The sequence below is a fragment of the Danaus plexippus genome, chromosome 24 (assembly GCF_018135715.1).
Source record: "Danaus plexippus chromosome 24, MEX_DaPlex, whole genome shotgun sequence".
Classification (NCBI taxonomy): domain Eukaryota; kingdom Metazoa; phylum Arthropoda; class Insecta; order Lepidoptera; family Nymphalidae; genus Danaus; species Danaus plexippus.
This window is the reverse complement of record NC_083552.1, coordinates 2406294-2420167: the sequence shown is the minus strand read 5'-3', so window position 1 is coordinate 2420167 and position 13874 is coordinate 2406294. Positions and strand designations below refer to the sequence as shown.

General features: G+C 34.8%; 2 protein-coding genes across 2 annotated transcripts; one reads left to right on the top strand and one right to left on the bottom strand.

The window, feature by feature from the left end:
• The first annotated feature begins 328 nt into the window (after window positions 1–328).
• LOC116775842 (protein lethal(2)essential for life-like) lies at window positions 329–1062 on the top strand. Its single transcript, XM_032668830.2, has one exon. The coding sequence runs from the start codon at window positions 431–433 to the stop codon at window positions 962–964; it is 534 nt and encodes a 177-aa protein (XP_032524721.1). The 5' UTR covers window positions 329–430; the 3' UTR covers window positions 965–1062.
• Window positions 1063–2806: 1744 nt separating this feature from the next.
• On the bottom strand, window positions 2807–8128 carry LOC116775841 (delta(24)-sterol reductase-like). The gene is made up of 10 exons (XM_032668829.2): window positions 7970–8128; window positions 7403–7608; window positions 5996–6151; window positions 5414–5638; window positions 5241–5335; window positions 4981–5155; window positions 4255–4413; window positions 3896–4093; window positions 3528–3659; window positions 2807–3097 (listed from the first exon to the last, which is right to left on the bottom strand). Exons 2-10 carry the CDS (start codon window positions 7592–7594, stop codon window positions 2894–2896), a joined length of 1536 nt encoding a protein of 511 aa, XP_032524720.2. The 5' UTR covers window positions 7595–7608; window positions 7970–8128; the 3' UTR covers window positions 2807–2893.
• Between the last annotated feature and the right edge of the window lie 5746 nt (window positions 8129–13874).

The window sequence follows — 13874 nt, the reverse complement described above, 5'->3', positions numbered from 1 at the left end:
AAAAGCAAACAAAATTTCGTTTATTTTTAAGAAAACGCTATAATATTTATATGCTTTAAGTTCTAACTTGGAACTTCGAAGGTAATCTAATAATTTTATAAATAAAAATAAATCTAATAACATTTTAGAATATATATATATATAAGTATTAACATAAATTTTTAATAAATATTTAGTATAAAATTTTAATAAATATTTACTTTAAAGAGTTTTGATCAATTAAGACACAATATAATACTAAATTTAGTTGGACCTAAGTTTATAGCCCATGGATTCTAGAATTTTCCATATAGGTTTAAATTTTGTCGATCGAGTAAATTCAGGATGCGCGCGCAAAACTGCATCAGTTTAATTCAAGCGTCGAGAGGTGTAAGTTGCCGGCTTGCAAGTGATATTAAATTTTTTTCGGGATTTGTGAAGCGAATACAAAATGTCTTTACTACCTTTGCTTTTGGATTATGAATTAGATCGTCCTCGCCGTATTCTGGATCAGCATTTCGGCTTGGGGATATCTCCCGACGATCTTTTGAACGTTGTGTGCGGTCCGACTTTGAGTCGCGATTACTACCGGCCCTGGCGTCATCTTGCAGCGGCTGCAAGGGACGTCGGTTCTAGCATCAAAACGGACAAGGATAAGTTCCAAGTCAACCTAGATGTGCAACATTTCAACCCTGAGGAGATAAGTGTTAAAACATCCGATGGCTATGTGGTGGTGGAAGGGAAGCACGAAGAAAAGAAGGACCAGCATGGATATATTTCGCGTCAGTTTTGTCGCCGGTATGCTCTGCCCGAGGGTTGTGTTCCTGAAACCGTGGAGTCCAGATTGTCGTCTGATGGTGTGCTAACAATTATAGCGCCACGGAAGGTGCCGCCAGCGGTTGAGGGTCAGCGAAATGTTCCGATCACTCAGACTGGGCCTGTGCGTAAGGAGGTCAAGGATCAAGCCAATGGAGACAAGGCTTAAGTTTTTTAATGCTTTTCCAAGTCATTCCTTCTCACTAAGTCATTCTTTTCCGCTAAGACTGATTATTTTTATTTTAGTAATATAATTTGGTTTCCTCAGACATTGTTTCATTTTCGTTCATCTACCATGATTACGTATTTTAACTAGAACTAACTCCAGACATCCACAGCAAGAGAAGATTGTATGTAATTTTCTATAGAAGATACAAATGTATTTTATCAGTTATACTACTAACCATCATTGGAAAACTGAAAATATACAAATACTAAATAAGAAAGTATATATCTCTAATCATAAAATTTCATCTTTATAAGGATGAAGAAAGATCTTTAAGTCGTTTGAGATAAATTATTTATTGTACTGGTTTCAAATTTTTATATAACATCGAATTGTTTCGGCGAAAATTAGCTAGAATATTAAAAATGATAAAGGTAAGTCTTGTATATTTTATTGTTGGATAATTTTAAATAATTTTTCATAGTTCTTTGTTATAATTGCAATCTATTTGTCACGATAATGACGACGAGACGACGAGTCTATTTTCTACAGACCCAACGTAGGTACATTACATTGCACCACCACACACATCACCAGCACAGAGGTCCCAACTCCCAGCTGTGTTTCCATAATTGCTTAATAAAATCACTAAGATATTTCAGATCAGAGAAATAAAAATATGAATACTCAGAAAAGCAATCAAAAACGAAAATGCAAAAAAAATTGAAGCGGTTTACTGGCCGAAATATGACCCAGTTATCATAGACTGTATAGTTTGGGTAATTTCTCAAACGAAACAGGTTTCGAAAATCTATCTTTCAAACCCCCAAAACGTGCAACCAGAATATAATTTTCAGAAGCATTTCTAGGCATATTTGGATCATCAATGACATCTGTGTCAGCGTCTTATTCACCTCGAAGATCCCTATTTTTTTACCTTTGGATACATGTGGAAGCAGATGTGAAAATAACAGACTAAAGCGATGAGTCCCGATACTACAAGGAAGGTGACCAAGGGACGACTCGATTAATTATTAAAATATCTCAGATTGCTGGTGTGGCCCAACTTTGGTATCCTTCATTACAACTGATCTTTTTAGAAGACTCTTGCACACCAACAAGACATAGTGATTCCATATACGCTGAACGACCACGCTAGGAGAGAAGCTGTCGATTTTGCTTTGTCGCTAAATCTTTTCTTAGTAAAGGAAGTTTCAAAGGGTGCCGGATATGGACGTACCTACCACAAGTAAGTTAACCTCACTGGGGTTCCTTTATGATGGATTTTGATATTACTAATATGCAGTTTTTAAGCGCATAAAGCTGAAGACCCCATTATATTCCAGCCAAAGCGCTTAACGAAATGTGCACCCGAGTTGTCTCCTGTTCATTGACAATTATACCGCTTATCTTTAAGTTTAGACTATAACAGTCATGTTATAGTCTAAACCTTGGATACTTGCCAACCTGCTCACTAAGAATTATGACAACGAATATTTCACGGACGCGTGAGGGGACACCAGAAAGACAATGGTCCTCAGTAACTGACAATACGAGTGACCCGAAATCAGTCGACTGTACATCTTCTGGTGCGAACCTAATATTTATGGAGAAAAGCTTTTTAAAACAACGAAACGAATCATTCGACTTTTATCTCTTTGAATATAGTTCAAGTATGACACATATAATAATAAAACCCATAGGGGGTTTGGAACAGAAAGGGTTACAACATTTAAAAAATATATATGGCTTATTACAACAATAAACTAATTTGTGATCCACGCGCTTATAAATAGTCTTTATAATATAAATGGATGAAAATATGTGAAATAAAAAATAATAAAATAGTGTTATAACTAACATATAGGTAAATTTTACCGAGGTGTCAGTTGGAAATAATTTATTTGAAATTGTACTCTCATTTGTAAACCATCACTTCCGAACACTTCTGTTAACCTTCCCGTAAATCTCTGGGAACGCTTCCTTGCAGTACGTCAAACTATTTCTCTGTTTATCATAGAGCGTGTGATCGAACATTTGTCTGAACTCATCGAGGGTTGTGTACGTGTCTGCGTACAGCATTTGGAAACCGCGTTTTTTGGCCACGAATTGTTCTATTTTTCTTGTTGATGGTACCTGTAATAAAGTATTGTAAATTTGAAGTAAGTATATAAAACGTTTAGATTCCTGGCAATATAATATTTATCAAAAAGTTTTGATAGCGAAACATTATTTTTTCTCATTAAAACCTTAGACGAACACATAAAAATCTTCCAAGCCAATATGTACGATAAAAAGAAGCCGTATGTTGAATATATGTGGCAAGACATTAATACAACCTTTTACAAAAAAATCTGAAATAAGCTCAGTAAAGAATTGAGACATGGCTTTTTATATGACGAAATGATTTAATCTCAAATACAAATAATAAAAATTGTTTCTTTTTTATTTGAGTGTCTATAAAATAGTTCTAGAAAAAAGTCTAAGGCCAAAAACTTAATTAAATAGACAAGGATAAAGGAATACACATAAACCACAACTGTTAGCTATACACCAAAGGTCATACCGTTTCAAATTCGTTTGCTTTTGGTACACCATAAACACCGATGTCAACAAACATCTGCCATTCCCCAGAATGTATCTTTAACTGGCCGGGATTGTTGAATATTTTGAACGGACACAACCATATGGGATAAACCTACAAAATAGAATAATTTGAATATTAACTATTTGTTTATTTAGGCACAGAAATATTTGCTTGTGTAATTTGGATATTTTTTTATTATATCCGTAAGATCCATGCGAAGATGTTTTAATCTAAAAATTATTTACAAATAAATATATTTTCAACATTAAGTTTGGATAGAACGGAGAACAAACAAATTAAAATAAAATGTTTATATTCATATATTGATTTATATTATGTATATCTACCTTGAATTCCTTATGAAATACATCAATAGCCTCTTCCATGGTTTCGATGGGCACCAACATGTCTTGTATGACGTGTCCCTTATTGTACAACTTGGTGACCGCTTCAGGTTGCGTAAGCTTCAACAGCGACACTTCAGGAGGCATTAACCAGCCGAATAGATAACGGAAAATAATGTTGTTGCCAAATGGGACTATGTCCTTAAAGAAAAAAAAAATATTTTGTGATATCTCTGCTTTACCAAAGGGGCTGTTTTCTTTACACCCTATTTAATATAATTCGACTTTGTTTTGTTTTGGAATATATTAAAATCACTATTTAATTAAAATGTAATACACCTTTACCAAAGACATTTACTAACCTGAAGTTCCCAAAAGAAACTGCGAGTGTGTCGATGGTAATAGTCCCTTAATGGTATGTATTCTATATGTGAGTCTCTATTCCCTTTTCGGTACTTGGTTAAATATTTTTCGACTTGCTTGAAGAACCATTCGGAATACCACTTGCCGATTGGATTGAACTGCATTAAAAATTCAGCTATAGTGGCCGGCACAACTTGGCAAGAGACGATAAAATAAGGCAGAATGGGATTTTTGGTGTCATGGGTATGTTGCGTCACACGGGAAACGACACGGCACAATTCCATGCTCGTGATTGGATATTCGCTCCCGAGTACACTTGCGAGCACTTAAATTGAACCTATTGTTTTTGTCGTTGTTACGAGGTTTTGTTAATGACAAGCATCTAAAGTGACCGCTTTTTGTTGCACTAAGAATACATACGAAAACTTATCCCCACTATGAAAACCTTACGCACAGTTACATGCCGGCTACTTCGCTAAGATTAATAATAATAGAAAAAAAATCAACATATTACAATCAAAAAATTATTTTGCTTCCTCTAACACATATTGGCGTAAAAAACTTCGTGGCTTAAAAGAAATAGCATGGCAGAATATGTCTGTTTGATACTTACAAAACTAATTGATTTTTCTTATTGAAGCAATAAAAATATAATAGTTAGTTTATCATTGGCTAGGATGTAATTCAAAACACTATTAATATTATTTAGTACCATATTTAATTACCCTTCCATCTTCTCCCACTGTATCAACCATGTCTCCAGTCATCACAACACCGCTATCCTTTGTGTAAAGTAGACCTTCAATAAATTGATGTGGGTTCTTTCTTAAAGATTCTTCCTGAAATTTCATTGCTAGATCTTTAAGATTTGTGTACGGATGATACTCTAACCGGACGAATCTGTGAAACAAAAAAAAGAAATGGAATTTTGGGTTACCTAAAACTGAATAATGTTCTAAGTGATAATATGTTAAGGTCTACTTACTTTTTAGCCGGGACGATTTTTATGACTGCCGAAGTAAGAAATCCCAAAGTTCCATACGACCAGGGTATTGCATAGAATAAATCAGGATTCTCGTCCTAAAATACATCAAATATGAGAAAATAGTAACCTTCTAAAATATTTACTCTATATTCATATTCAATTTACAAGCAAACCTTGCTGCAGGTTACAACTGAACCGTCAGCCATAACGAGCTCATATTCGAGGCATATGTGCTGGAACAAGCCATAAATATGTGATGATGTCTCGACACCCGTTCCCATGACGAGACCTCCTACAGTGAGTTGGTCTAACTCTGGAACTACTGCTAACGCTAGACCCAATGGTTCCAAAGTTCTGGATATTTGGCCCATGGTAACTAAAGGCTCACAGCGGACAGTCTGGAATATTTTTTGAATTGAAAGTTCTTTGTATGCATGAAGGTAGTTTTTTTACGGATGAAACGAAATGTTGATGAAAAACGTATCAAGAAAATGTTAATGGTTTTTGCCATAAAAGAGGGCAGAGTTATTGAGACCGATTGAGAGAGGTACAAGGGTAAAGGTAAGTGTAGCATGGGGCACGTAAAAATGGAGCGAGTGTAAGTAAAAAGAGATAGAGATCAGCAGTGAGGAGAAGATAAGGCAAACTTTTTTAACTCACAAGGCCATGGAATGAGAGAAGAGAGAGAGAGAGCGAATGATAGAAAGTGAGAGAGATGGGGAGACCAAGAAAAAATAACATATATTAAAACCTACCATGTTTTTGGTATCGACTTCTAGCACGTCCACGAGGTTGATGTTAATATTGGTAAAAGTTTTCTTGTAGGTGCCCTGACGAAAGGACATTGTTTGCCAAGTGGGTCGGGCTGTACATAATTTTGTCTTTCGATCACCGTCTAACCAAGTTTTTATCTGAAAAACTATGAGTTCAATACGATTCCTATTTTTAATGCAACAATATAATATATTATTATTAATGTATTAAATTATGTTTTTGCTTCTTTAATGATACGCGACTATATTACAATAATTATAGCGGTTATAGTTTTAATTTATCAATTTTATTTACATGTTTCTAATTAGTACTTAGAGAAACTCCTGCAATACAGATGATTTTTTAGGAGATGCAATAAAATATATATATTTCTGTGCTATCTTACAATATAATGTTTAAAAAACAGACTGCATGATCCCAAATAGAGCAAAAAAATATATTTTATGATTCGAAAACAAAAACTATCTGTTATATATAATTTGTATTGTGTTCGTAATTAATTAATCCACCCATTCAGTAAATGGCTAAACGTTTATTTCTGAAGAAGGGAAATCATACATTCAGAAGCACAGACTGTTTAAATCTTAAGATCGAACTAAAAAGCTTCAGTGCTGCCATCTAGTTAAATTTGAATATTGAATACATGTAGGGTAATTAAAATTAGTAGAGTTTTAAATTATAATTTCCATTAATTTTGTTTTACATATCGTATAGTGAAAATGCAATTATTTACGGGTGACATGCCAGTCTTGCTGGTTATGTAACCGACCCATAACTCACCCCGTCCCCGTCTACTGATTACAACTCATAGATTAAAAAAATAATAAACAAAAATGTTTCAATTGAAATAACAATTAAGATATTGAATATTTTCAATACAAATTATCAATTTAAATGAATTCTAAAAATAAGAAAGGACGTTGAATATTACGTTTGACGCGGGTACTTTAAAATCTAATGTCATCTTTTTTTCTATATCGGTGTTGTTAAACTCCTTAAATGCATAAAATTAAAGCAACTGATAATGTTAAGACGCTATATAATATATCTTATATATCAATGAAATATATTTATTTTATTTTTACATTTGGTTAAAAAATATATAATATCTAGGTGTCTTTGTTTTAGTCGACATAACTTTTAAGCAAACTTGTCATCTTCGTAAAAAGGGATCTCAATTCTCTTTTGCTCAATGAATTTTAAATTATAACTGTAATTTTTACTAAGGAAGATTTTTTGATATAATTTTAAGTTAAATTATTGGAGAAACAATATAAGGTCTTGTATTTTATAATGTACAAATGTGCTTATAATTGGTCTTAAAATTTAACATCGATTATCATATGCAATATTCATCGAGAAATATAAATAATTCGTTTATATATCACCTGTCTTTGGATATCTCTGACTTTCGTCGCATGGGCTTTTGGAGCGCTGTTCATGGAGAAGACAACGTAGTTCCTTAAGGCTGACCAGATCTTCCAGATGAACGACAGCGGCATCAGGATCGGGATAACCAGCAGCCAGCGGTACTCTATGATGATGTACTCCAATAGCGACTCTGGTTTAACGGCCACCATCGTGCTGTCTTCTCCTTAAATAATAGATAATAACTTCTCCTTAAAGAATAGGTATAATCTCTATTGTTTCTAATTTCTTTTACATAAAATATGTCTAAGGCATTTCAACAAATTATCATAAAATTTTTGATTCAATAATAACAGAATATTTTGTCGCCAACTATGTTAATATATACGAGTAGAAAAACCATTAACAAGAAACCATTGACGTATATTTACAAAAATTAAAATATTGAAGATTACTTATGACTTACAAATTGTCAAAATATTTTCATTTTTATTTTTATTATTATAATATATTTTTTCACAATAAAAAAATCGATCTGCGATAAAAGATTGATAAAAAGTAGTGTTATAAGTATGTAAAATTCTCACCTTTGCCGGCAAGTCAGAGGCGTTTTAAACGTCGAATTCGGTTTACAACCCGCGGACGACTGATTGGTTAAAGTTGTTGGAGGTCACGGTCACTTATCAGTCAATAGTAACAACGTAATTTCAACTCTATATGTCATACATTGTAGCTGAAATCTTTTACGTGACGTAATTCATTCATTATCTACACATCGACTGTGTATTAGAATTCTGAACCGTGATTATCATAGAAGATAGACAGCTTATGATAATCGACTTATAATATTTTTTTTGTGTATTTGTTAATGTAATGTTGTTTTATGGATAAGAATATTAAGGCTAATGGTAAATTGATGGAAACTATTTATAATAGTTTGTTATTGTTATACGCAAAAATAACAAAATACATACATATGTCTCCTTTTAACAGATCTTTCTTTCATTATCAAATGCCCTCAGCTTGGTGTATCTACTGAGAATACTATGTTTTAGTAAGACACGAAATTACTTCGTAACCATTTTCATAACTTCACACCTTTCTACCTACCTAATTCCGTTTTCATACCTTCGGCTTTATTAAGCAAGAGGAGATAGTTGAACAGTGTAACGTTTATGTATATATATATAAAACTAAATTGGTTAGAATTTAGATGGAAGATTTCTCTAATTTTTAAAAAATTTCTTTAAGCAATTTGTATATAAATGTATTTAATTCCTTTCCTTTCTTTTCCACAATAGATTGGACCTCATACAGTGTCTAGTACGTACTTGTTGATTGCTATCAACAGCATTACCTTCCGAAACTTTACTCAATGGATATACAACGCTCTCTACTTTTAGTTGATCTTTTCACTATTTTCGTATGCGCAATAAATGAACATCACCGGGGCAACATCGTTGTATGGAAAAAATAACATATTACGAGTGACGTTGCGGACTCCGCGGAACGAACACCAAGCCGTGTTGACCAGAAGATTCCTGATACCACACAAGCAATGGAATAGGATTGCTATCCTACCATCGGGCCAAGCATATAGAATTAGGTGTATGTCATAAGTTTTAATATGTTATTCGTATTATAATACATTATACATATAAGTAAGTTTCGTAGTTTTCGTGGAACTTCTGGTTGCCACCTTATATATTTAGTATGAAAATATTTTTTATGCAGAATATCTTTTGCAGTGATTACATAAGAATATTTTAATTCTATTTAAAATATACGCACTTAGTAACCTAATTATCACGAGCTTATCTCCTACGATAACTGCTAAACCTTATGGGAAAATGATAAATGAATCATAAGATGTACAAGTTTTACGATACGAAAAAATAGTATTGATTATTTGCTATTAGGTATTGTTTAAGTACGATAGAATAATGCTCAGTCTCTACTGCTGATCAATGCATTCAGATAAACAAAACTATAATAATGATTAGGAAGAAAATCATACTGAAATTTATTTCTTATTTTGTTTTGTATTATTCCATCTCAATGAGTTTTTATATTTATGGGACAAATTGGAAATATTTGGATAGAGAAATAATAAATTCTTATAACTTTAACCTACATGGTACTTAAAATGTCCTTGGTTTAATGTATTATACATATATATCGGCGCAATTCTTTTTATTTGAATAACTAATAATTGAGGGTAGTTGAAATTATCGCGTGACAGCCGCATAACCAACTGCGGAGCCACCAGTGCAAGTGTAGTCACAACAATTTAAATGAATTTTGATAAACTACTCGAATTTTAATAATAAAACGCAATTAATAAAAAATCTACGTATAGCCAAAGGCCATAGGCGACAATCACCTTAGCCATCAACTTGATAGGGCGTTAAGATCAATTCTAAAATGAATTCAAGGAATATCGGCGCAAACCGCAGAATATTGCGATTTTTGACCGGGCAAAACAGGATGTAGATTTTGACAAAAACCCTTTTGAGTATACGAAAACCATTTTTAAGAAAAAACGCGGACAGCTCCTCTTTACCAGCGAACAAATTTACGATCATTTTGAGAGCACATACGAAGTGCCTAAAAGTGTAAGACTCTATACGGATCCCAACGAACAAAAACCTGGAATTCCTCATATCGATTTCCAGGGCATTCCATCAACGCTAGATGAAATAAGTATTCAGATAATGAAAAAATCGTCTAAATCTGCAGCGGGACCCGATGGTGTCCCATATATAGTCTTTAAAAAATGTCCATCGGTTCGTAAACATCTCATAAATATGTACGATAAAATCTGGTTAAGGAAGCAAATCCCGGATTGCTTCGGGAAAGCAATTTTTCTAACTTAGGAAAGTTATGTGAAAGGATTGTTCTGTCCCGTCTCAAAACGGAGATAGAACGCCTGAACATTATTCCCAACGAGCAGTTCGGGTTTCAAGCCCGTCATTCCTGCCCCAATCGGTGAAACGCATAACGGAGCACATATTTCTCAGCTTAAATGCCGCAAACAGGAACAAGACCAGGGCCCTCTTCTTCGACGTGGCGAAGGCGTTCGATAGGGTCTGGCACGATGGATTGGTATACAAGTTGTACCAATTCAAAGTGTCAGACAGGCTCTTACTAATCATACGAGACTATCTGTCGAATCGTTCCTTCCGCTACCGAGTAGAAGGAGAGCTCTCGTCTCCTCGACCTATCAGAGCCGGAGTCCCTCAAGGATCAGTGTTTTCTGCCACGTTATACTCCATTTATACTAGTGACATCTCTAGACCTCTAAATCCCACCAAACTAGCCCTATTCGCGGACACCGCACTCTACACCACCCACCGGGATCCAGATATAATTGACAGTCGACTTCAGACCGCTGCCAACGCCCTAGGCGACTGGTTTCGGAAATGGAGGATCAATCTTATCCCCGAGAAGAGCACAGCCGTGTACAAACGGGGTCGTTATATCGATATCCCGTCTCCAATATCCATTTTCGGTACACCTATCCCCTGGCGGAAGGACACCAAATACCTAGGTGTGACGCTAGACTGGCAAATATCCATCGCCTCACACATCCGAAAGGTCAGGAAACGAGCCTCCTTCGTCCTCGGTCGTCTCTATTCTCTTCTATGCAAGCTGAGTAAGACGTCACTTAGAAATAAGATGATGTTACACAAAACTTGCATAAGACCAATTATGGAATACTATATCGTAGCATTCGCTCATCGCTATCAGAATCTGAAATCCATTCAGATTCTCCAAAACCACTTCCTACGCATGATCACGGGCGCCCCGAGGTACATGCGTAACGCCGACCTACACAGAGACCTAGACCTTCCTACCATTAGGCAATATTTAAAAGTACTCTCAGTGAGGTACTTTGAAAGAGCCGTCACTCAACCCAATCTTCTGGTGCAAGAAGTGGTAACATACGTCCCGAATAAATTTCATAAGCGTGTTAGGAGACGCCCCAAACACGTGCTCAACGATCCGGACGATGACTTTACGAAGAGTAATCGCCGCGTCGTTAGATAGTAATAGTAGTAGTAGGGCTAGGAACGTCACACTACACACAGTTACTAATCTACGACGTCCTATGTTCCGAGCCTCACTTTTAGCAGGCGCTCTTAGACCGTACGTACCCTAGGGCCCCTTCAGGCCTCTTCGTAACGGGCTGGTTCCAGCACTGGCCCACGCTTACGGTGACGCTGTAAAAGCCGCAGGGCTAAAAGCATTATACATATACATTACAAAAAAAAGATTATGGACAATCTCGCTCGCGCCGTTGCAGGGATCGGATCTCTTCGAAGTAAGGGGTTCTTCAAACCGTCTCCGAGGTTCCCTTATATACCTCAGAGCTTGATGAAATTCAAGAATAAAGTCATCAGTCAGTGAATTATGTTGACGTCGGTCTTTTCAAAAACTACAAAGTGCTTACTTCTCCGACATATACATTAATCCAAGGACGTTATCTATCAAATTTTGTACATAGGTATATAACTTGGTTACACCGCGCTGTTCTATGTTATACATCATTAAAATTACACATAAAGATTTTGCAAAGTAATAATAACAAATTATTATGCAAGGTTTCTTATTCAACGGTTTTTATAACATGTGCTTGTATCTATAAATGTAACGAAATCTTTGGCCATAATTTTTGAGGACTTCTATAAATGGAGGTCTAATTAATTTAAATCTTTGCATCCGTATCAAAGACCAATGACAATTCTATAATTTGATAACAATTATTCATTATTTTCTCAGGAACAGTAGGATTAATAATTTAATTGAAAGATCCTCTGTAAAGAGTAAGAAAGATAGGATGTAAGAGAGTAGAGTCCATCGTGTGATCAGTACCCATAGACACCAACAACATAAGAGATGTGAATGCATTGCCGGTCTTGACTGTTGAGGAAGGAGGAAAGCGTGGGAATAGGGAGAGGGCAACCGACTCTCTCACTTATCGGACAAAATGCAGCTATTAAAGGCTACTTCAAACTGATCTTCTGTAGAGGGTGGTACTTCCCCGGTCGAGCCAGCTCATGATCGAGCTGCAGTTACTTGACCACGGCTTTTCTCTACCACCGTCAGAAACATGTCCTAAAAAAAGTAAATAAAGAATAAGTATAATATCAAGCACCGAACGCTTTTTATTGTTTTGAATTATCCTTCTAATAACATTTTTTTTTAAATTATTATTTAAGGTAATTACTTAATTATCATTTATGGTTCGACCTTCTTATATTGCAATATAAACTCTTTGTAATTAAAAATTATTTTTTACTCTTTAGAGCGATTAATTATAAAAACAAGTTTTTTGTTATTTTTAATTATTAACTATTTATTTTGAGTAAAGTCAACTAGGTTTTTTTTTCCACACCTGGTTTGAACACTATCCCGACTCTACACAAGAAAGATCTTCCGAAGCTAGGAGGTATGCTTCATTTAAAAGAGGCGACTGAGAACTGACGACGATGCACCTAGTGGACTCCCTAAAACTGCACGCGATGAACCCTCTCCAAGGAATGGACGCAAAAAATGTTTGATGTTCATTGTATTAAAAAACCATAAGTAGCTTTTACGTTGTGAGAATTGGAATTCTTAATGTTCGTAATAAATTCGCAATCTGCAAACATTGCCCTCGAATTCAGTTTGTAAAAGAAAGAACAAAAAATATTAAAAAAAAAAATTATAAAAAAAAATATTTCTGTGATAGCCAAGGAACTTTTCAGCTCACCTATTACATAATGCAATATATACTGTCTATTTAAATTTCTTCTAATCGGTAATGGGCCTGAGCGAATTGTTATAAATATGTGATATTTCAGACATTTGTATTTTCAGTGGCAAAGCATTCCACAATTTTATTGTGGGAAAAGTGAACTAAAGCCTATTAAAGTAGGTTATAAATTGAAATACATATTTTAAAATTTAAAAGAAGACGTACCCTCAACACCAAGGAAACTAAATATTTCTTTTAAATAGTTCAGCGCTTTAAATGAAACAAAATACGGTACGGAAGAGAAAGCATATGATGGATTCCAGCATCGACGAATTAGAAGTGACTTGTTTTTATGATTAAATCTTTAAATGTGTTCACACTTCCGTAAGACAAGTGTAAACCGTATAATATAAGGTTTGAAGTCCTTCAAACTTAATAAGCTGGTCCTCTTTCCAATAATCTAAAATGCAGAGAAGAGAATGTGCCAACATAGTTTTGGTGGGAATTTTTAAAGATATCTCGCCTAAAAGAGAGTCCATCTTCGCAAAGAATGTCGGATCATTCTGATTGCTACCAAAGCTCAAGTACAGTCCCGCCTAGAATCCTTTGCAACTTACCGTAACTCGCAAGAATATCTCATTTAGAGATTACTAGTATGTTCCTGCTAAAGATACCACTGTTTACTGTTGTGTCTGGGATAACGTAATATTTTTGAGATGAATCTAAAGAGACCATTGGAGTTCTATAAACAT

What these genes read in the sequence shown, in the direction of transcription:
- LOC116775842 (XM_032668830.2), top strand. Translation starts at nt 431, where the DNA reads ATGTCTTTACTACCTTTGCTTTTGGATTATGAATTAGATCGTCCTCGC.
- LOC116775841 (XM_032668829.2), bottom strand. Translation starts at nt 7,594, where the DNA reads ATGGTGGCCGTTAAACCAGAGTCGCTATTGGAGTACATCATCATAGAG. An exon ending in TATTTCATAAGGAATTCAAG is followed by an intron (nt 3,660 to 3,895) that starts GTAGATATACAT and finishes TCTATTTTGTAG; the next exon opens with GTTTATCCCATATGGTTGTG. An exon ending in AAGCAAACGAATTTGAAACG is followed by an intron (nt 3,098 to 3,527) that starts GTATGACCTTTG and finishes ACTTTATTACAG; the next exon opens with GTACCATCAACAAGAAAAAT.